This window comes from Scyliorhinus canicula, chromosome 5 (genome assembly GCF_902713615.1).
Source record: "Scyliorhinus canicula chromosome 5, sScyCan1.1, whole genome shotgun sequence".
Taxonomy (NCBI): Eukaryota; Metazoa; Chordata; class Chondrichthyes; order Carcharhiniformes; family Scyliorhinidae; genus Scyliorhinus; species Scyliorhinus canicula.
Window position 1 is genome coordinate 62056062 of NC_052150.1, and position 24884 is coordinate 62080945.

The window sequence follows — 24884 nt, forward strand, 5'->3', positions numbered from 1 at the left end:
CAATGGCTCAGCAGATGATACACAGGTCTCAGGGACATGATTATAAAAAGAGACTGGATAAATTTGGGTTATATTGCCTATTGATGAAGGAATTATCTGAGCTTAAAATAGTGAAAGGAATTGACATGACAGGTAGGAAATAACTTTTTTCCATGTCCATGACAAGATAATATAACCGTAAAATTCGAACAAATCTGCAGTTAAAAGTGAATCCAGGAAAAGATTTTTCACACAGAACGTTGTGAGAATGTGGAATGTTTTACCTCAAATCTTGTTCAAAAGGGAGGTAGATAGTTACGAAGGAAATAAGGGAATTAAAGTAATTGCTGAAACAGTAGGAAAGTTGGAATTAGAAGATGAAGTGCTGTTACATTTAACAAAATGGCACAGCCAACTTGAAAAGTTACATCTAAGAGTTACTGCTGACATAAAAACATCATAATCTTTTCCTCACACCATACACTGTACATATGACACCAGTGTTAGAATTTAGGAATAACCCATACAGACTGCAAACTGCATAAGGTCTAGCTACTTTTATCCGTGCAATTGTTATTCTTAGATGATGACAGCTGTCCCAAGCTCGAGAAGGGGCCCATGCCAGACAATGCTTCAGTGATTGAGAGGGAGCAACTGGTACGTCACACAAACAACCACATTACAAAGCTACACTGGGCTTTTCATTCAACCTTTCTTAATTAGGACCCTGCTGGGACATAAGTTAATTAGTGTGTGGAAGGAGAATACAAATTACTTTATTGAACAATACTGTGGTTCAACAGCCTGATAAGGAATTGGAATATATAGATTGAATAGCCATTATATATAGTTCATTCACAGCTATTATGAGCAGCTTTGGACATAAATAAATGGTGAAAGGCCAGAAACAAATTGATGATATTTCTACAAGTTAGCTTTGAAGGCCGATGGCGGAATGTTTCTTCGGGCAATGAAACTGGCTTTGGGGAACAGCCTTGGGTGAGATAAGGAAATGATAATGGAAAGCCATGGCCTGATTGATCTAGAGCAGAAGGTACATCTCAAGGTTTAAGAAACTAATGGTAGGTGAATGCCATTAAAGATGAGCTTCTCAATCCCAGGTTTAGATGAAGAACTCAACATTTTATAGGCTATTGTGCAATCAAGTAAATCTTGTTGGGATGAAAAGGCCTTGCCAATAATCCATTCAGGTCTACCCCTGAAAAAGGGTAGGAAGTAAGAGACTTTGGAGGACGTCAGTGCTGTTAGGCAGAGGAGAAGAACTCTTAAGGAAAATTGTGATCCAATACTCGAGTGGTTCAAGAAGTTGCGAAAAGTTGGGACACGGAGAAGAAGAAAAAGAAGAAAGAAAGCATATGCCAAACCTCCTGCCCGATCTGGACCAGAAACTCACTATCTGTCAAAGTTGTATGTTGTTTTGGTTAAAAAGTGTGTTTGATTCCATCTCAAAACTCCGATTAAGCTCAACATCCAGCCACATAATGATAACATCAACTATTTTTGGAAGTTTAAAATCATGGCAGCAGGAATTCAGATGATGGTAATAAGCTGCTCAAACCAAGTTTACAGATTTATTATCTGTGTTGCATTACTGGATTACAGTAGTCTTGCAGTTTGTTCCTAGGTATTTACTGCACTGTATGGAATTGGTAACATTGTGTTCATGTTACTTCACTGAAAACACACTTCTAAAGCTAATGTAAATTAGTGTTTCTTTTAATTTAAAGGCTACATAATATATATAAACAAAATACTTATATATTTTTCCTGAATAGAATCATTGAAAGCAATTGTGTTTTTATCACAGATGTGTTTTTAGTAATCAGACACGAAATCTGTATTAAACAGAAAATGCTGTAATTACTCAGCAAGTCTGACAGTTCACGAGGAAAGGTCACAAAACTGAAATGTTTACTCAGTTTCTCTGTCCAAAGATGCTGCTTGACTTGCTGGGTATTTCTAGCATTTTCTTTTTTTATTTCACATTTCCAGCACCTGCAATATTTTGCTTTGGCAAATAAAAATATGAATTGCTTTGCATGCAGACACAGGTTTTTACTTTACCGGATATCTATTTGGGATAAAATGTAAAACAATTAATAATCAAACCGGTTATTTTGGCAGATAGTTGTTGCTTCCATCTAAAATATACACACTTCCTTGTGATGCAGCTACCATCTGTTATTTTCACATGCACAAGATCCAACTGAGTATTAGACACTTCGCAACAGAATAACGGGGTAGTGTATTTTGCTCAATTACTGAACAATGCAAAATGTTATCAATCCAAACCCTAATTACTGTGTCTCAATCTAATTTCTGCTTCAGAATTGTGCGAGGCAATTGGCAGACACGTATGTCAAGGGCAGAAACTTTACTGCATTAAATGTGATATCTAAATCCAAGTTATTGTTGTTGCTGAAAGAGATGCCTTCATATCAACTTATGGGTGCTGAATTAAATTATTTCCTCCAGACTCCTACGAATCAGTCAGTTTTGATACACATATTTACAAATGCCTGTATTGTTTCCGTTATGGGACTGTGTCTTTAATTTAGGATCATGTGACCTGTTTTCAAGTCTGCGTAATAACCGGCCTGTGAGACGTCGCTGCTAAAAGAATAAGGTGCAAGATGTTCACACTGTGCTTACAGTGGTTAGACTGGTAGTCTCCGAAGTCACAGGAAGGTGTTGAGAATATTGGGTCATAAACAGTTACGCTTTAGGGGCTGTTTAGCACAGGGCTAAGTCGCTGGCTTTGAAAGCAGACCAAGGCAGGCTAGCAGCACGGTTCAATTCCCGTACCAGCCTCCCCAAACAGGCGCCGGAATGTGGCGACTAGGGGCTTTTCACAGTAACTTCATTTGAAGCCTACTTGTGACAATAAGCGATTTTCATTTCATTTAAACTGTCCGTTAACTTTCAAGATAAACGAGGGTAAGGTCTCAAAGATAGCTGAAAGACTGGTAAATTGACAATAATTTGTTTTTGTTTCAGACAAAGCCTTCACAGCAACATGGGATCAGCTTATGCAGCTCCATCTTAGACCCCTGCTGAGGAACAGACCAGCATCAGCAACACCACCAGCAGCAAGAGTAACATGAGCAGGAACAGCAGCAACTCTTCAATCAACTGCCCCTTCACATGATAGAGGGGATGAACACAGAGCTCCAGTTTGCAGGATATATTTACCCTAACTCAGGGTGTACAGGCAGAAGCGAAGCATCAATGCCTCAGGTTGATTTTTATAACAGGTCAATGCTGAAATTTGCAGTCTCCTGGATCAAGACTTTCTGCCAAGTACACATGCCATGCCAGAAGCCCTCAACCTCTGGCTCCTTATACTGGTGAAAGCTGCAGAACACCTCAATCTGCTGCGTACAAATGTACCCTGAGAATATTGATCATAGAATTTACAGTGCAGAAGGAGGCCATTCGGCCCATCGAGTCTGCACCGGCTTTTGGAAAGAGCACCCTACCCAAGGTCAACACCTCCACCCTATCCCCATAAACCAGCAGCCCCACCCAACACTAAGGGCAATTTATCATGGCCAATCCACCTAACCTGCACATCTTTGGGCTATGGGAGGAAACCGGAGCACCCGGATGAAACCCACGCACACACAGGGAGGATGTGCAGACTCCGCACAGACAGTGACCCAAGCCGGAATTGAACCTGGGACCCTAGAGCTGTGAAGCAATTGTGCTATCCACAATGCTACCGTGCTGCCCGATGTCACGTTTGCCCAGGTTACCAATTACATCTGCTTGGCTACTGATGAGAGTCGGATTCAGAGGCCATCTACCGCTGCAGGAAACAAATGCTGCATACATATGATATTCAAGGCATCTTCAGATTAACCAGCTGTATTTATCAATTGACGAGGACTCTACTCCATTAATGTTCAGCAGATGTGCAACCATCATGCACATTTGTGCAAGATACTCATGAAGTTACCATGAAACCTTAATTCTGTGGTGGTTAAGTCTGACGCAGATATTTGTACCTCCAAGGCAGAGTTAGGGGGTAATTTCTTGGAGGCAAGTGTTATACCTCTAAGGACATGGCTGATAACAGTCACATGAATACAAGAATGGTCATTGAGCAAGTGATCATGATGCTGAAGATGTGCCGGATCAGATCTGGGGAATGCCCTTCTGTATGCACCTCTCAGGGTGTTCAGGAACACAGTGGTCGGCAGTGACTCGCACAGCACAGGAGAGGATTGGAGCTACAGGATGAGAAATGTGCATCTTCAGAGGAGAACAAAGAGAGAGAGCCTAATGTGACCTAGGTACTAGCAGCTGCAAATTGGCTAGGGATGTATGGGACAGAATCACTCAGGAACCTTTCGGCAAATTTGAGGCACATTCATTCTAAATCTACTGTGCCGACACCTAGCCCCCAGCACAAAGCAGTCCCACAGTCAACAATCCATCTCTCTCATTGATACCCACCGCTGGTCTTTTATGTCATACCATTCCCCTCAAGACTGAAGGCCACTTGACAGGTGACAGTTAACAATGGGTATGACTCGACAATGGAGCTTTGAAATAAAGTGGAGAGTCCAAAAACATTAACTCCCTTCCCTTATGAAAGTACAGAGACTTTGGCTGGATCTTTGTCTCCCAATACAGGTTAAGGAAACCTGAAATTCGGACTTATTTTGACGGCATAAGCAAATTTCCTTTGTCTCCCCACGTTCGCACTATTTTGATTTGGCCTTTTCATGAGTTGGGCAGGCCTAGGATGCAAATCACACATGCATCTCTTCTGAAGTTGGATCGCTATTGCAAAGACCACGGTAAATTTAAATTTCCTTCCCCATGTTACTTTTGTGTGCTGGTGGAGTTTAGGAAGCTCAAACAATGTAACTCCATGGAGAGCTTGTGACCAATGGGAGAAGCCTGCTATTAATAGTCTTTCAAGTTCAGTGGAGTCTGGAGCTGAAAGCTTATGTTGATAGCTCTGACCATTATGAAGCTTGGGGGCATTCCAAAATCTGTTACTGCACTAGCTTTGTTGACAAAGCTACTCAGGGGAGTGATTGCTCATTTTAAGAGGTTGATGTGGTTCCTGAATACATGGCTGTTTGTTTGCACAACTTAATGAACACTTAAGGGATTAAACTTTTTCTACAGGACTACAGTTTTGATTGGCCACCAGGCCATTGGTTTTGTGACCAATTTTGATGGCCATCAGGTTTGAAACAAACCTGTTGGACTTTAACCTGGTGTTAGAAGAACAACAAAGAAAATTACAGCACAGGAACAGGCCCTTCGGCCCTCCCAGCCTGCGCCGATCTAGATCCTTTATCTAAACCTGTTGCCTATTTTCCAAGGTCTACTTCTCTCTGTTCCCCACCCGTTCATATATCTGTCCAGATGCATCTTAAATGATGCTACAGTAGTCCCCCGTTATACCGCGCTCCGCAATACCGAGGTTCGCGATATACGGCGGGGGGGCTTATGGACCCCAACTGTCAGCTTCCCTCTCCGGATCAAAGTGAGCCGGCCACTGAAATTGACACTGCCGGCTGATTGGAGGGAGATTCAGTGAGAGAGGAGCAGCGTTCCTGGTAAGTTTCTGTGGGTTAGAAACTTACTTTAGTCGACTGCAGAATTATTACATTATGCTACCATAAGTTAAATATAAGTTAAAGTAAGAAAGTAGCACTTCTTTTTTTTTTAAAATTTAGATTAGCCAATTATTTTTTCTAATTAAGGGGCAATTTAGCGTGGCCAATCCACCTACTCTGCACATTTTTGGGTTGTGGGGGCGAAACCCACGCAGACACGGGGAGAATGTGCAAACTCCACATGGACAGTGACCCAGAGCCGGGATCGAACCTGGGACCTCAGCGCCGTGAGGCGGTTGTGCTAACCACTAGGCCACCGTGCTGCCCTAGAAAGTAGCACTTCTAAATTTATTTAAAAATCTATGCATTTATTTCAAAATCTATCTCTCCCCCCGCCTCCCCGTAGACTCACAATGGGAGGCGCATGCATAGATTTTTAAATAAATTTAGAAGTGCTACTTTCTTACTTTAACTTATATTTAACTTATGGTAGCATAATGTAAGTTAAAGTAAGAAAGTAGCACTTCTAAATTTATTTAAAAATCTATGCATTTATTTCAAAATCTATCTCTCCCCCCCGCCTCCCCGTAGACTCACAATGGGAGGCGCATGCATAGATTTTTAAATAAATTTAGAAGTGCTACTTTCTTACTTTAACTTATATTTAACTTATGGTAGCATAATGTAAGTTAAAGTAAGAAAGTAGCACTTCTAAATTTATTTAAAAATCTATGCATGCGCCTCCCATTGTGAGTCTATGGGGAGGCGGGGGGAGAGATAGATTTTGAAATAAATGCATAGATTTTTAAATAAATTTAGAAGTGCTACTTTCTTACTTTAACTTATATTTAACTTATGGTAGCATAATGTAAGTTAAAGTAAGAAAGTAGCACTTCTAAATTTATTTAAAAATCTATAGTGAGCCGGCTGCTGAAATTGACACTGCCGGCTGATTGGAGGGTGATTCAGTGAGAGAGGAGTGTTCCTGGTAAGTTTCTGTGGGTTAGAAACTTACTTTAGTTGACTGCAGAATTATTACATTATGCTACCATAAGTTAAATATAAGTTAAAGTAAGAAAGTAGCACTTCTAAATTTATTTAAAAATCTATGCATGCGCTTCCCATTGTGAGTCTACGGGGGTCTGATCTCTCCCCCCGCCCCCTGTAGACTCACAATGGGAAGCGCATGCATAATTTTTAAATAAATTTAGAAGTGCTACTTTCTTGCTTTAACTTATATTTAACTTATGGTAGCATAATATAATAATTCTGCAGTCAACTAAAGTAAGTTCTTATCAGAACTCTGATCGAAGGTTTTATCCAATGCTTCCGATCCAAAAAAAAAGTTGCAGAGCCAAAAAACCCCCATCGTGGATATCCGCGGCTCGGATGCAACGCGGGTGGCTGTCTTGGACCCCAACACCCGCGTTAAAACGGGGGACTACTGTATCGTACCTGCCTCTACCACCTCCGCTGGCAAAGCATTCCAGGCACCCACCACCCTCTGCGTAAAAAACTTTCCATGCAAATCTCCCTTAAGCTTTTCCCCTCTCACTCTTGGAAAAAGCTTGTTGCTATCCATACCTCTCATAATTTTGTAGACCTCAATCAGGTCTCCCCTCAACCTCTGTCTTTCCAATGAAAACAATCCTAATCTACTCAACCTTTCTTCATAGCTAGCACCCTCCATACCAGGCAACATCCTGGTGAACCTCCTCTGCACCCTCTCTAAAGCATCCACATCTTTCTGGTAATGTGGCGACCAGAACTGCACGCAGTATTCCAAATTAGGCCTAACCAAAGTCCGATACAACTGCAACATGACCTGCTGACTCTTGAGCAAGTGCCTCGAGAGTGAGGGATGAGGTGGATCTGCAAAGTATGTTGCTCTGAGGAGTCCTCTGTGTGAGAAGGCTGGTGAAGTCAGAACGAGAGGGTTTGACACTTGAATATGACATATTGTTCACTTTTTCAGCTTTTTAAAAAAATGTACACTTATTGAGATTTTGCATTTTAGAGAATAATGCAACAAAGTTACAAGATATATTGCCATAAGCAAGGATGGGAACAAAACGGGGGGGGGGGGGGGGGGGGGGGGGGAGGAGCACGGTGGCACAGTGGTTAGTACTGCTGTCTCACAGCGCTGAGGCCCCAGGTTCGATCCTGGCCCCGGGTCACTGTCTGTGTGGAGTTTGCACATTCTCCCCATGTTTGTGTGGGTCTCAGCCCAAAGATGTGCAGGTGTACAGGCTAGGTGGGTTGGCCATGCTAAATTACCTCTTAATTGGGAAAAAAAGTTGGGTATTCTTAAATTTATAAAAAAACGAAAAAAATACTTTGGCCTACATGGGTACAGAATGGAACAGGAGAACAACATCACAACTAGCTGAATTCAATCCACTTTTCCAGCTTTGATAATATAATTGAACATCTTGTGGCATTGCATCTATAATGTATCATAGAATTTACAGTGCAGAAGGAGACCATTTGGCCCATCGAGTCAGCACCGGCTCTTGGAAAGAGCACCCTACCCAAGGTCAACACCTCCACCCTATCCCCATAACCCCACCCAACACTAAGGGCAATTTATCATGGCCAAATCACCTAACCTGCACATCTTTGAACTGTGGGAGGAAACCGGAGCACCCGGAGGAACCCCATGCACACACGGGGAGGATGTGCAGACTCCACACAGACAGTGACCCAAGCCGGAATCGAACCCGGGACCCAGGAGCTGTGAAGCAATTGTGCTATTCACAATGCTACCGTGCTGCCCATGAACGAGGGAACAGCTTTTCAGCTCCTCAGCCACCTGCCTGCCTGACTTCAGAGTCAGGTTTCTTCCTCCTAACCTCTCACAACAATATTTCTGGCTGCGGAATGATCTCCAGGGATGCCTCAGTGAAGCTAGGGTAGAGAGTAGTCTCTTCGAGATTCCATCAATCCAGTTGTTGTCTTTCAGTTGCCAATTGAAGAATACTTCTATTCTGTTCCTCACCTTGATCCCTACTGAGACTTCAACAGTCAGACAGGGCCTTTGATCATGTTAATGCCACTCTCCCCTGCTGCAAATGGTCCAAACATTAACATTCAGTTAATGTGACTCTTTGGTAGCACAAGTGGGTAGCACTGTGTCTTCACAGCGCCACGGTCCCAAGTTCGATTCCCCGCTGAGTAACTGTCTGTGCGGAGTCTGCATATTCTCCCCGTGTCTGCGTGGGTTTCCTCCGGGTGCTCCTGTTTCCTCCCACAGTCCAAAGACATGCAGGTTAGGTGGATTGGCCATGCTAAATTTCCCATAGTGTCCAAAAAGGTTAGGAGGGGTTATTGGGTTACGGGGATAGGGTGGTAGTGAGGGCTTAAGAGGGCTGGTGCAGACTCGATGGGCTGAATGGCCTCCTTCTGCATTGTATGTTCTATGTTACTATGTAAATTCTATGATTCAATTGACCATGATAAAATGGAGAATGGCAAATAAAACATGATTAAATATCATCAAAGGGCATTTAGGAAGATTTTAGTAATCTAGTTTTACTGGGCATATAAATTTCAGCCTTCTCCTGTTCTTCTTGCAATATGCGGCGATATGGCCTAGAGATCAGACTGTTCTCAATGACTGTTTTCCGTGGCTGAACAAACCCATTCTTTTGATGAAGATATAAGTGGCACTAGAAGAAATCTTTACTTTAAAAAAATAAACAGATGGTGATTATATCATACCAATAGCAAACTAAATGAAAAAACCTGGCTGAAAGACCAAACTGTGAATGCATCCGGGATGATGTATTTTTGGAAAGCTTAAAAGAATTTGAAAAATTTCCAATGCAAGCAGGATTTTGTTTTGTTGAGTACACTTCTGTGGATTTTCTTGCAGCAATTCCACACTGCAGCAAAAGTCCTGGAGGTATAGAGATATAGATAAATACAGCACTGAACAGGCCCTTTGGCCCACGATACTGTGCTGAACTTTTGTCCTAGGTATATTACAAGTTCAAAATCTTTACTGGTGGGTTTTTCTTACTATTGTAAGGAACCTCTTTTAAACCCTTGTCTGACCCTTGTTTCCCTTTTTGATTCCTGTTTTAATGGTTGCTTCAATACTGCAGGCTTTAGGTTTAAACTGAAACACCCACCCCCTGTCTAATGTGTCATTTGAATTGACCCAAGCACTCCCCTCGATCAAGTGTGCTATGTGGCAGGGTCCCATGATGCCATTTTGATGGACTTGACTAGCAGCCAATCAGTTCTTCTGGAATTCCACACTTATCCAATTCTCGATGTTGATTGGTAGAGCCTTCAGAAGGTTCTGGAAGGACATCAATCTCCATTTTAATTCAGTTAAACCTTGGAGTGGGCAGGTTCTACGAGGGAAATCTGGCGATTAAAACCCTCTCCAGCCCGGCGTACGAAGGTTTACCTTCTGATTGAAAGACTACAAGCAGTACCCAGGCCTCTGAAAGTAACTTGTGATTGAACTGTTGCAGGCAGTCTCTCCAGCCAGACCTGCAAAGGTAATTTGTGGTTGAATGACTGCAAGCAGTAGCCAGGCCTGTGAAAGTTTAATCCTTTGTCTGAAAGGCTGGGAAAGGCACAGTCTGATATCTCTCCTGAAGACCAGGCCCTTCTCTCTCTCTCTATACCACAGCCAGAAACCCTGCATAAAGGTTCCATCAGAAGGTAAACCTTTGTACGCCGGGCTGGAGGGGGTTTTAATCGCCAGACAAGCAGTTGAAAGGCAGAGTGGACGGTGAACATTCTGTAAACTCTCATGTAGAGAATTCTAATATTATCTCAGTGAGACTGAGAATCCATCTGGTGAGGGCCTGTACAAGTAAAGGTGACATAAGAACTAGGAGCAGGAGTAGGCCATCTGGCCCCTCGAACCTGCTCCGCCATTCAATGGGATCATGGCTGATCTTTTGTGGACTCAGCTACACTTTCCGGCCCAAACACCATAACCCTTAATTCTTCAAACTATCTATCTTTACCTTAAAAACATTTAATGAAGAAGCCTCAACTGCTTCACTGACTCTCCAGAAAAAATCCTGCAACCTGTGAGGTTTAATTGAAGGTGGATACTAAAAGATAAAAACAACCAATGGTTTTCAACTCCTCACATTCTGAGAAGATCGCCACCTACAAAGACCACCAACTCAGTGACAAAGATAATCATCTTCGCAGGGTAGCACAGAGGTTAGCACAATTGCTTCACAGCTCCAGGGTCCCAGGTTCGATTCCTGGCTTGGGTCACTATGCGGAGTTTGCACATTCTCCCCGTGTCTGTGTGGGTTTCCTCCGGGTGCTCCGATTTCCTCCCACATGCCAAAGATGCAGGTTAGGTGGATTGGCCGTGCTAAATTGGCCTTACTGTCCAAAAAGGTTAAGTGGGGTTACTGGGATAGGGTGGAGGCATGGGCTTGAGTAGGGTGCTCTTTCCAAGAGCTGGTGCAGACTCGATGGGCCAAATGGCCTCCTTCTGCACTGTAAATTCTATGATCTACGATGATCTTTCATTCCCAGTTTAATCCCCATTATTTTGATCCTTTCCTACCCCTACCGAGTGTCTGTCTTGTGTATGTCTGGGTGGAGGGTGGGATGGGGTCAAGGGAGTAATTAGATTAGCAGACTGTTGTAAACTGGAGAGGCATAAATATCCTGGCCACGAGGTTTGCTAGTGTCACACGGGAGAGTTTAAACTAGTATGGCAGGCAATGGGTACTGGAGCAATAGGTCAGATGGTGAAAAAATTGAGGGAGAACTGGGAAATAGGGCCACTATGGCTCTGAGGAAGAGCAGACAGGGAGATGTTGCTGAAAACAGCGGGACTCGTGGCCTGAAGTGCATATGTTTTAATGCAAGTATAACAGGTAAGGCAGATGAACTTAGAGCTTGGATTAGTACTTGGAACTATGATGTTGTGCTATTACAGAGACCTGGTTGAAGGAAGGACAGGATTGGCAGCTAAACATACCAGGATTTAAATGTTCCAGATATATGTTTCAGGATAGAGGGGGAGGTAAAAGGGGCGGAGGAGTTGCGCTACTGGTTAGGGAGAATATCCCAGCTGTACTGCGGGATAACACCTCAGAGGGCAGCAAGGCTATATGGGTAGAGATCAGGAATAAGAAGGGTGCAGTCACAATGTTGGGGGTTTACTATAGGCCACACAACAGCTAGCAGGAGATAGAGGTACAGATAGGTAGACAGATTTTGAAAAGGAGTAAAAGCAACAGGATTGTTGTGATGGGAGACTTTAATTTCCCCAGTATTGACTGGGTTTCACTTAGTGCTAAGGGCTTGGACAGGGCAGAGTTTGTAAGGAGCATCCAGGAGGGCTTCTTAAAACAATATGTAGATAGTCCAATTAGGGAAGGGGCTGTATTGGACCTGGTATTGGGGAATGAGCCCGACCAGGTGGTAGAAGTTTCAGTAGGGGAGCATTTCGGGAACAGTGACCACAATTCAGTAAGTTTTAAAGTGCTGGTGGACAAGGATAAGAGTGGTCCGAGGGTGAATGTGCTAAATTGGGGGAAAGCTAATTTATAACAATATTAGGCGGTAACTGAAGAACATAGATCGGGGGCGGATGTTTGAGGGTAAATCAACATCTGACATGTGGGAGGCTTTCAAATGTCTGTTGAAAGGAATTCAGGACCGGCATGTTCCTGTGTGGATGAAGGATAAATACGGCAAATTTCGCGATCCTTGGATAACAAGAGATATTGTAGGCCTCGTCAAAAAGAAAAAGGAAGCATTTGTCAGGGCTAGAAGGCTGGGAACAGACCAAGCTTATGTGAAATACAAGGAAAGAAGGAAGGAACTTAAACAAGGAGTCAGGAGAGCTAAAAGGGGTCACGAAAAGTCATTGGCAAATAGGGTTAAGGAAAATCCCAAGGCTTTTTACACGTACATAAAAAGCAAGAGGGTAGCCAGGGAGAGGGTTGGCCCACTGAAGGACAGGAGGGGGTGGGGGAGAGAATCTATGTGTGGAGCCAGAGGAAATGGGTGAGGTACTAAATGAATACTTTGCATCAGTATTCATCAAAGAGAAGGAATTGGTGGATGTTGAGTCTGGCGAAGGGTGTGTAGATAGCCTGGGTCACATTGAGATCCAAAAAGACGAGGTGTTGGGCGTCTTGAAAAATATTAAGGTGGATAAGTCCCCAGGGTCTGTTGGGATCTACCCCAGAATACTGAAGGAGGCAAGAGAGGATATTGCTGAGGCCTTGACAGAAATCTTTGGATCCTCACTGTCTTCAGGTGATGTCCCGGAGGACTGGAGAATAGCCAATGTTGTTCCTTTGTTTAAGAAGGGTAGCAAGGATAATCCAGGGAACTCCAGGCCAGTGAGCCTTACATCAGTGGTAGGGAAATTACTGGAGAGAATTCTTCGAGACAGTATCTACTCCCATTTGGAAGCAAATGGACGTATTAGCGAGAGGCAGCATGGTTTTGTGAACGGGAGGTCGTGTCTCACTAACTTGATAGAGTTTTTCAAGGAGGTCACAAAGATGATTGATGCAGGTAGGTCAGTGGATGTTGTCTATATGGGCTTCAGTAAGGCCTTTGACAAGGTCCCTCATGGCAGACTGGTACAAAAGGTGAAGTCACACAGGATCAGAGGTGAGCTGGCAGGATGGATACAGAACTGGCTGGGTCATAGAAGGCAGAGAGTAGCAATGGAAGGGTGCTTTTCTGATTGGAGGGTTGTGACTAGTGGTGTTCCGCAGGGATCAGTGTTGGGACCTTTGCTGTTCGTAATATATATATATATATATAAAGGATTTGGAGGAAAATGTAACTGGTCTGATTAGTAAGTTTGCGGACGACACAAAGGTTGGTGGAATTGCGGATAGCGATGAGGACTGTCCGAGGATACAGCAGGATTTAGATCGTTTAGAGACTTGGGCGGCGAGATGGCAGATGGAGTTTAATTCGGACAAATGTGAGGTAATGCATTTTGGAAGGTCTAATACAGGGCGGGAATATACAGTGAATGGTAGAACCCTCAAGAGTATTGACAGCCAGAGACATCTTGGTGTACAGGTCCACAGGTCACTGAAAGGAGCAACACAGGTGGAGAAGGTAGTCAAGAAGGCATATGGCATGCTTGCTTCATTGGCCGCGGCATTGAGTATAAGAATTGGCAAGTCATGTTGCAGCTGTATAGAACCTTAGTTAGGCCATACTTGGAGTATAGTGTTCAATTCTGGTTGCCACACTACCAGAAGAATGTGGAGGCTTTCGAGAGCCTGCAGATGAGATTTACCAGGATGATGCCTGGTATGGAAGGCATAGCTATGAGGAGCGGTTGAATAAACTCGGTTTGTTCTCACTGGAACGAAGAAGGTTGAGGGGCGACCTGATAGAGGTTTACAAAATTATGAGGGGCATAGACAGAATGGATAGTCAGAAACTTTTTCCCAGGATAGAGGGGTCAATTACTAGGGGCATAGGTTTAAGGTGCGAGGGGCAAGGTTTAGAGGAGATGTGCAACGCAAGTCTTTTTACACAGAGGGTAGTGGGTGCCTGGAACTCACTACCGGAGGAGGTGGTGGAAGCAGGGACGATAATGATGTTTAAGGGGCATCTTGACAAATACATGAATAGGATGGGAATAGAAGGATGCGGACCCCGGAAGTGTAGAAGATTTTAGTTTAGACGGGCAGCATGGTCAGTGCAGGCTTGGAGGGCCAAAGGGCCTGTTCCTGTGCTGAACTTTTCTTTGTTCATTGTTACCATTGCATATTAATTTCCTATTGTTATAAAGAAACAGTTGTTTTTTTTTTGTTTTACTTCAAAATCTGGTAACTGTAAGTCATTGGAGCAGTCATGGGTGAAAGGTCTCAGAAAAGATACAAATTATTGGTCAATTTACTTCTGTTGGGTTCTTGAAGAGGGTGCAAGTGCATGAGGGGCTGGAACAGACAGTTTAGTTTAGGAATTACAATGCACCATTGATGATGGTGCAGAGAAGACAGTTTATTAAGATTAACAGCTACAGCTCTGAAGTGAAATGGAGAATGGAGGATAAAAGGTAATGACAATCATCTGTTCTGAAAACAAAGGTAGTTTTCAGGGATTTATTTTTGTATTGGTAAACATTAGAAAGTGGGTTTAATTTAAGTTTTTTTCTGTGCTGGAAGAGTAAAACTAACCATCTGGGGGCTTTGCCAATGTTGGGAGAGCTGTCTCAGACGAGTTGACCAACAGCCCGACATAGTGATACTTATAGAATCATATCTTACAGACAATGTCCCAGACACCTCTATCACCATTCCTGACAGACCCAGCAGAGGTGGCAGCACAGTGGTATACAGTCGGGAGGGAGTTGCACTGGAAGTACTCAACATCAACTCTGGACTCCATGAAGTCTCATGGCTTCAGGTTAAACATGGGTAAGGAAACCTCTTGCTGATTACCACGTATCGGCCACCATCAGCTGATGAATCAGTACTCCACCACGTTGAACACCACTTGGAGGAAACATGGTGGGTGGCAAGTGTGGGGGACTTCAATATCCATCATCAAGAGTGGCTCAGTAGTACCACCACAGTCCGAGCTGGCCGGTTCTAAATAACATGGCTATGAGACTGGGATTGCAGTAGGTGGGGAGGCAACCAACAAGACCACATTCTCACCAACCTGCCTGCATCTGTTCATGACAGTACGAGCAGAAATGTCCACCGCACAGTATTTGTGGAGACGAAGTCCCGTCTTCACATTGGAGATAACCTCTATCTTGTTGTGTAGCACTACCACCATGTTAAATGGATAGACTTCGAACAGATCTAGCAACTCAAGACTGGGCATCTGTGAGGCGCTGTGGGCCATCAGCAGCAGAATTTTATTCAACCACAATCTGCAACCTCATGGCCAAGCATATCCCCACTCTACCATTACCACCAAGCCAGGGGATCAACCCTGGTCAAAAGAAGAGTGCAGGAGAACGTGCCAGGAACAACACCAGGCATACTGGTGAAGCTACAACACAGTACTACATATTTGTCAAACAGCATAAGCAGCGAGTAATAGAGCTAAGTGATTCTACAACAAACACATCAGATCTAAGCTCTGCAGTCTTGCCATATCCAGCCGCGAATGGTGGTTGACAATTTAACTCACTGGGGGAGGAGGCACCACAATGTTGGAGGAGCCCAGCACATCTGTGCAAAAGTCAAGGCTGAAGCATTCGCAACAATCTTCATCCAGAAGTGCCGAATGGATGATCCATCTCGGCTTCCTCCAGAACTCCCCAGCATCACAGATGTCAATCTTCAGCCAATATGATTCACTCCATGTGAAGTCAAGAAATGGATGAAAGCACTAGATACTGCAAACTCCATGGGCCCTGATAATATTCCAGCAATAGTACTGAAGATTTGTGCTCCAGAATGTGCCGCACCCCTAGCTAAGCTGTTTCAGTACTATTATAATATCTATCTGGCAATGTGGAAAATTGTTCAGGTGTGTCCTGCACACAAGAAACAGGACAAATTCAACCCAAAAAAGGCAACTTACCACCACCTTCTGGAGGGCAACTCCTGTTGGGAAATAAATGCTGGCCTAACCAACGACATCTACATTCCGCAGATTAAGTTCTACAAAACCTTATAGTTTGATTCATGCTGGATAAAGGTGTTTTAATGTGTGCGGTTGGTTAAGTTCAAACTATGTTTCTGTTGTGCTTAGAGGGGGCTACAGCATGAAGAATAAATGAACTTGCAGCGGCTGCTTAGCAACTGGGGCCTTGCAAGCTAGAGACGCTTTCAAGATTTATTTAGCTAATTTTATTGCAATTGGAGATAGGAAGTGAGAGAGAAGGCAGCTGTCACAGCTATGCTAGAAGTCTAGAGAGAGAACATTTGATTTTTTTTGATTGATTTTTGATTTGATTTGATTTATTGTCACATGTACCGAAGTACAGTGAAAAGTATTTTTCAGCAGCCAAGGGAATGTACACAGTACGTACATAGTGACAAAAGAATAATCAACAGAGAACATTGAGAAATGGCACATCGACAAACAATGCTTGATTACAGTGCAGAAAAAGGGGCCAAACAAAGCTTTGCTGGCAGAAAAGCCATACCATGGAGTTAATGGTTAAGAAAACAAATGCAGAGTTCAGAATAGCAGATAGTTGAGGAAAATGGAAAATTTCTGAGAAGTCTGAGGTTAAAGGTACTAGAATAGAGCACTGTTCAGTAAAGATAGACCGAGGTGAGAAGAAGGCTGAAATGCCAGAAAGGTATCTGAAGTGTTTTTTTAGCTTATACGACAGCCTGTGGAACATGAGTTGAAATATCTATGGAAATTGATGGCTGGATCTTGGGAGTTTCTGGAAAAGCATTTAAAACAAAGGAAACCTAAGAGGGGATGGTGTAAAATTCTGGATTGGATTCGCTGTTAAAAGTGGAATGGAAGCTTTGTTTAAAAGTGTAGTTTGGAAAACTGGTCAGGGTTTCGGAATGCAAATCGCTAGGGGAAATCATTATTGTTATGAGAGAAGATTTAAAAGTGTGTTTTTGGGAGTGAAGTTTGGAAACTCGCATGTGATAATCATCTGGAGAATTCTGAGGAGAAAGCCACAGGCACTACCCTGGGTTTAGAGTGGTGTGGGCATTTGACCACTGTCATCTTGTGTGCTTAAAAGGGACTGTGTTAATCAGGCCATTGTAGATTAAGATGTATGTATTGTTAAGCGAAAGGGGGAGTTAAAGCGTTTACATAGATATATAGAAGATAGGAGCAGGAGGGCCTTTTGGCCCTTCGAGCCTGCTCCGCCATTCATCACAGTCATGGATGATCATCCAACTCAATAGCCTAATCCTGATTTCTCCCCATAGCCTTTGATCCTATTCTCCCCAAGTGCTATATCCAGCCGCCTCTTGAATATATTAAAAGTTATAGCATCAACTACTTCCTGTGGGAATGAATTCCACAGACTCACCACACTTTGTGTGAAGAAATATATCCTTATCTTTGTCCGAAATGGTTTACCCTGAATCCTCAGACTGTAACCCTGGACACACCCATCCCCCTTTCGCTTAACAATACACACCGGGTTTTAGGATTAACATGGATTACAAAGTACATCTTAGTCTACAATCTACCCTGTCTAGTCCTGTTAGAATTTGATAAGAATCTCTGAGATCCCCCCTCATTCTTCTGAATTCCAGTGAGAACAATCCCAACCTCGTCAATCTCTCCTCATATGGCAGTCCCGCTATCCCTAGAATCAGTCTGGTAAACCTCCGCTGCACTCCCTCAAGAGCAAGAACATCCTTCCTCAGAGAAGGAGACCAAAACTGCACACAATACTCCAAGTGTGGCCTCACCAAGGCCCTGAACAATTGCAGCAACACATCCTTGCTTCTATACTCGAAACTTCTTGCAATGAAGGCCAACGTACCATTAGCCTTCTTTACCGCCTGCTGCACCTGCATGCTTACCTTCAGTGAATGGTGCACAAGGACACCCAGGTCCCGCTGCACACTCCCCACTCCCAATTTACAACAATTCAGGCAGTAATCTGCCTTCCTGTTTTTGCTTCCAAAATGAATAACCTCACACTTATCCAAATTATACTGCATCTGCCATTGGTTTGCCCACTTGCCCAACCTGTCCAGATCTTGCTGTAAGCTCCCTGCATCCTCGTCACAATTCACCCTCCCACCTAATTTGGTGTCATCTGCAAACTTTGAGATGTTACATTTTGTCCCTCATCCAAATCATTAATATATATTGTGAATAGCTGAGGTCCCAGCACCAATCCCTGTGGGACCCCACTGGATACTGCCTGCCAATTTGAAAAGGAACCATTAATCCCAACTCTTTGTTTCATCTCTGCCAACCAGTTTTCTATCCACCTCAATACATTTCCCCCAATCCTATGCGCTTTAATTTTGCACAATAATCTCTGATGAGGGACTTTGTCAAACGCCTTCTGAAAGTCCAAATATACCACATCGACTAGCTCCCCCTTGTCGACTGTACTGGTTACCTCTTCAAAGAATTCCAACAGATTTGACAAGCGTGATTTTCCCTTCATAAATCCATGCTGACTCTGACTGATCCTGCCACTGCTTTCTAAATATTCCGCTATAAAGCCCTTGATAATGGATTCAAGCATTTTCCCCACTACCAATGTTAGGCTTACTGGTCTTCTTCCCTGCTTTCTCTCTACCTCCCTTTTTGAATAGCGGAGTGAGGTGAGCTACCCTCCAATCTGCAGGGACAATTCCACAGTCTATAGAATCCCGGAAGATGACCACCAATGCATCCACTATTTCCAGAGCCACCTCCTTAAGGACTCTGGGATGCAGATTCTCAGGCTCTGGGGATTTATCTGCCTTCCATCCCATCAGTTTTCTCAGCACCATTTCTCTACTAATGTTGATCTCCCTCAGTTCTTCCCTCTCACTAAATATTTTATTCTCCAACATTTCTGGGATCTGATTTGCGTCCTCATTTGTGAAGACAGAACCAAAGTATGCATTCAATTGCTCAGCCAATTCTTTGTCCCTTATTATGCATTCCCCTGTTTCTGTCTGTAGTGGGCCTACATTTCTCTTTACAATCCCTTTCTCTTCACATATCTTAGTGTCAGTCTTTATGTTCGCTGCAAGCTTCCTTTCGTACTGTACTTTCCCCTTCTTAATCAATCCCTTCGTCCTTCTTTGCTGAATTCTAAACTCCTCCCAATCCTCAGACCTATTATTTTTCTTGGCCAATCAGTATGCTTCTTCCTTGTATTGGATACTACTTCTAATTTCCTTTGTAAGTCATTGATTAGCCCTCTTACCCCCTTTGCTTTTGTGCTGGACAGGAATGAACAGTTGTTGTAGTTCCTCCATGCGTTCCTTGAATGTTTGCCATTGTCTATCCACTGTCATCCCTTTAAGTAACTCTCCCCAATCTATCAAGGCCAACTCAAGCCTCAGATCCTCATAGTTCCCTTTATTAAGATTCAGCACCCTAATCTCCGAATTAACTACTTAACTCTCCACCGTGATAAAAAATTCTATCATGTTATGGTCGCTCATCCCCAAGGGGTCTCGTCCAGCCAGATTGGCAATGATTCCCTTCTCATTACACAGTACCCAGTCTAAGATGGCCTTCTCTCTCGTTGGTTCCTCCACATATCGGTCAAGAAAACCATCCCGTATACACTCCAGGAATTCCTCCTCTATGGCATTGTGGCCAATTTGATTTGCCCAATCTATGTGAAGATTAAAATCACCCATGATCATCGATATTCCCTTATTACATGCATCTCTAATTTCTTGTTTAATGCCATTCCCAACCTCACCAGTGCAGTTTGGGGGTCTATATATGATACCCACTAATGTTTTTTGTCCCTTGTTATTTCTCAACTCGACCCATACAGATTCCACATTGTCAGAGCTAATATCCTTTCTCACTATTGTGTTAATTTCCTCTTTAACCAGCAGTGCCACGCCACCACCTTTTCTTTTATGCCTGTCCTTCCTAAATACTGAGAACCCTGGGACATACAGTTCCCATCCCTGTTCACCCTGCAGCCATGTCTCCGTAATCCCAATTATATCATACCCATTTATATCTATCTGTGCAATTAGTTCATCCACTTTATTCATCATCTTCCAATTTTTTCATGTTAAATAAATGTTTTTTTCTTTTATTTAATGTTTCTTAAAATAAATTTAGAGTACCCAATTCATTTTTCCCCAAATAAGGGACCAATTAGCATAGCCAATGAACCGACCCTGCACGGGGAGAATGTGCAAACTGCACATGGACGACCCAGGTCCTCGGCACCGTGAGGCAGCAATTCTAACCACTGTGCAGCCTGCTGCCCCAAATATTTTTGGTGTTAAACTATTTAGCAGTCCTGTGACTCTGTTTCCTCCATATTTAATAAAAAAGAAATAAAAGTTATGGTCTTGAGAGCCACGGTTCCATTCTGGAATCTTCCATCCAGTTGTAACTTCACTGGAATCGTAACATATCACTTACAATTCTAGTATGACTATGTAGCTGGATGAAGTTTCAAAGGTATCCAGAAGGCTAATGAGCTGGGGATGCTGGAGGTTCTGCATAATTCCAAGTTCATGTATAACCTGATCCCGTTTCATCATTTTTTTGTTGATGAACTTTGCAGCTACCTCTCGTTTAGTTCCATTTTGGTCACATCTTTTAACCACAGAGAACCTTCCTCTGAAACAAAAACAAGTCATTGTTAATTTAATAGTCTTCCATAGCTCTCTGCATATTATCCAAATAGAGACATAGAAAACCATTGTGTTTATCAATCTTTTTTTTAAAAAACTGCTGGATGTTGAATAGTGGATATATTATAATTCACAGAGTTGGGGTCAAATTCCAAACCAGAACATATATAATCTAAGATGACATTTCAGTGCACTCTTGAGAGGGTCCTGCATTGTGAGGTGATAATTTTTGAACAAAATGTTAAACAGAGGTACTGTCTCGTCTGTCTGTTCAGGTACAGATTAAAGTTCCCATTCAGGAATTTTTGTAGTGTCGCGGCCAACATTTATTTAACTCATTGCGGCTGTGGGATTTTTGATTTCACAAATTGGCTGTTATGTTGTTCTACATAACAGTTACTTCACCTTAAAAATAACATGTGAAGCACAATGAGAATTTTCTCAGATAAATAACCATATAAATATATGCCTTTATTTCCACCTAGAAAGAAAATTAGAACAGAGCAGAACTATCAAGAAAATTAACAGTGAATTTGTTGTTCATCCTGCTGTTGAAGCAAACTCTAATGAAGAAAGATTCCTAATTACTGCTTCACAGTTTCTTCCAGCAATTCCACCAAAATAATTAATTATGTGGTCTACATGCAGCCACACATAGGACTGATTATTACACCCGTAACAGCATAACTGCAAAGGTTTTTTTTCATTTGTTCATGGAGTGTGGGCATCATTGTCAATGCTAGAATTTAATGCCGATCCTCAATTCCACTTCAGCAGGTGGTGGTGAGCAGCGTTCCTTAACTTCTACAGTCCAAATGGTGGTGACGCACACACAGAGCTGTTACGGTAGGGAGTTCCAAGATTTTGCCCAAGTGAGAAAGAACAAACTGTGATATATTTCACAGCCAGGGTAATGTGTGACTTGGAAGGGAATTTGCATGTGATGGCTCTTTACAAGGTCTCACGTGTCTCACACGGGTTTAAATAAGGAAGATGTCAATGGACTGGTTAGATGGGCAGAAAAGTGGGAAATGAAATTCAACTTGGAGATGTGTATTGTAATGCATCTGGGAAGGACAAACACACAAATGTCACTCATTCAGCAATGAGCGGAGGAGAAACCTATTCACTCAAAATATTATGAATCGTTGAAATTCTCCACCCTAAATCGTTTTGGATACTCATTGAGTATATTTCAGACTGAAATCAACACATTTTTGGTCTATCATGGAATCAAGAAATATGGGGAGTGGGTGGGAAAAGTGGAGCAGAGATAGATCAGCCATGATTGTACTGAATGGTGGGACCGGTTTGAAGAACTATCTGATCTACTCTTGTTCCTATTTCCTATGTCCTTAAACAGGACCACTCAAGAGTTTTGAGGGAACAAAATGAGACTCAGGTGACTTCTCAATTAAAAAAAATAAAACTAATGGCAATGATAAGAATTAAAATGTTACCTGCCAATTTCTGCTAGTTCAGTATAAATAGAATCAAAGTTGTCCTTCCAGATTACCCTTACTCCGTCACTTCCAGGTCCTGCAGGATGAAAAAAGAAAACTCTTATCACATTAATAAAATGGAATTAATAAAAAAAGTTCAATCTCTGCTTTTTAAATGAAAGCAGTGAGAATGGCTTGGGGATGGGGATGAGTTTATTTTCAAAACGCAGATTGGGGGGCCAATCAGGCCCCATCCCGCCTCGTGACGGTGTCAAAGACTCAGATGCCTGTAGCACTTTTTTTCTCCGTAGTGCTGCAGAATCTGGTGAGAAAACCCAGCTGTGCGCTGGTTTTCTCACCAGAGCCAGCACATGTAGCCAAAAAAAATCATAAAATATTGCCCGTGGTCTTTGAATGGGAGGGGACTGATGGCGGGGAGGAAGGTGAACTGGGGGTGGAGGAGAGGGGGTGAAAAGCAGTCCCCCTCCTGGACAATACAAAATGCTGTAAATTAATTTGCCTTTTCATGAAGCAGTCCATGCCTCCCCTGAGCTACTGGGTTATACCTGGAAGACAAATCGGGACAGGATGCGGCCAATAGATCCTGCAAGAGTCCTCACCTGGGATTCTCGACGATCGTTACGCCCTGCAGGATCTAATGAGATCTCACGAGACGTCGTGATCTGGACCCCGCCCAGACTTGCATAGTTAAATGAGCTGTTAATTATGTCCACGCCGGATACAACCAACTCCTGCCAAGGCGACCCCAGCTGTTTCCAACACTGGTCCCCACAAATGGTGACCAGGCGGAATAGCAGTCTGGCAGTGCCACTGCTAGAGTGCTAGGCTGGCAGTGCCACAGCTTCCAGGTGGCATTCTGCCCGGGTCGGGATCGGGGACTGGTTGGGGTCAGGTTTGAAGTTTTACATTTCTCCTGACCCCAACTCACCTGTTTTTGATTGAAAATTACCACTACAATCTAAACCAGGAAATAAACTTTAAATTAACTTAAAGATTTAAATTGTGTACAGAAAAAATGTAGGTTGAGAAAGAAAGATGGGATTAAGAAGACAGAAAAACGTTGGAGTTACATAATGTAACTTTAGTTTTTTATTTTAAAAAATAAATTTAATTGTTTCAGGATCATTGCAAAAACAAATTACAATTTGAAGGAATGTGACTGCACTTATAAAATTAAATTTTCAGGGCTGGAGATGTTGTCTGTGTAATTATCAGTTAGCCATGCATGGACAAGTCCTTACTTTCTCTGGTGTGTTTAGTGGGTAACCGTTTTATTACTTTCAATGCTGAGTCTATTGGTGAGGACTGATACATTGCAGCTTGTGGAGTGCATCTCTGAAAGCAAATTCTGAACTCGTGCTTAAATTTGCACATGCTGACCTCAAAGGTTGCTGTCTGGTTCACTCCATTACAACGCTGTGTGCTGTTAGGTTAACTATTAGCAATGCAAAAATTATGTAAATGTCCATCGTTAATTTCTATTATTTTCTGATTCTAGAGTGTGGGCATTTACATCAAGATTGGCATTTATTTCCGATCTCTTTCTGCCCTGAACCTAAGTAGTGATGCTGGATCTTCTTGAACCGCGGTTGTTTGATACAGGAGACCGTTGAGGGTATTTCATGAGTCAACCAAGTTGGTGTGAGTTTGGAGGAACCTCTAAACTGGAACAGGACAGAAGCTTTCTTCCCCTAAAGAACAACAGTCTATCCGTTTGATTTTTATAGCAATCAGACAGTTGCATGATCAATTTTGTTGATAGCAAGGTAATATTTTCAGATTTAAATAAAAAAACTAAATTTACACTCTGCAACTCTCATGGTCTGACTTGCATTGCTCAGTAGTATAGTGTTCTGTATTATTAGTCTAACCACTATACTACCAGAGTCCCACACTACTCATACCGGGCCATATCAACAAGGAGTCTGGGATCTGCCAAAAGGCTAGATTTGAACTCCTAGACTTATCTACACTTGGTAAAAATAAAACAACCAATGTACTTGAATCATAGAATCCCTAAAGTGCAACAGTGCAGAGGGAGGTAATCGGCCCATCGAGTACCGACACCGCTCCTCTGAAAGAGCATCTTACCTAGGCCCACTTCCCTGCAACCCCACCTTACCGTTGGATATGAAGGGATAATTTAGCATTCTCAATCCACCTAACCTGCTCATTTTCAGACCATGGGAGGCAACCTACGCAGACATGTGGAAAATATGCAAACTCTACACGGAATTGACACTGGGTCTCTGGCTTTGAAGTGGCAGCCATGCTAACCACTGTGCCACCATGGCACCCCTTCTTATTTATTCAAATAAACACTGCGAATGTAAACATTCAAGAACAGACAAAGTCAATGGCTAGAGAGCAATGCAACAAATGAAATATTGTGGAACAACCCATCAAAAGACTTCCTAAGGAATCGACAACATAAAGCTTTTATGATAATAATTTAGATGAATCCGATTCTAAGATTATTAAAACAATAAAATGTCAAAACTCTCACCTAGAACTCGCAGGATTGCAGAAGAGGAGGCTGATCCCACATCATTTACGGCTACACAAGTGTAAGTTCCATCATCATCAGTGGTCACATTTAGTATTTTAAGTGTAGCTTCGCCAGAATCGCT

At 42.7% G+C, this 24884-nt stretch overlaps 1 protein-coding gene across 4 annotated transcripts in view; it reads right to left on the reverse strand.

The window, feature by feature from the left end:
• Positions 1–24884, reverse strand: part of LOC119966020 (triple functional domain protein) — a 684537-nt gene that overhangs the window by 4505 nt on the left and 655148 nt on the right. For all 4 annotated transcript variants that reach the window (XM_038797164.1, XM_038797162.1, XM_038797163.1 and 1 more), the window contains 3 exons: positions 24761–24882; positions 22252–22330; positions 20577–20777 (listed from right to left, as the gene is read on the reverse strand). In XM_038797164.1, the coding sequence (XP_038653092.1) occupies positions 20577–20777; positions 22252–22330; positions 24761–24882 (402 nt within the window). The remainder of the gene's footprint in view (positions 1–20576; positions 20778–22251; positions 22331–24760; positions 24883–24884) is intronic.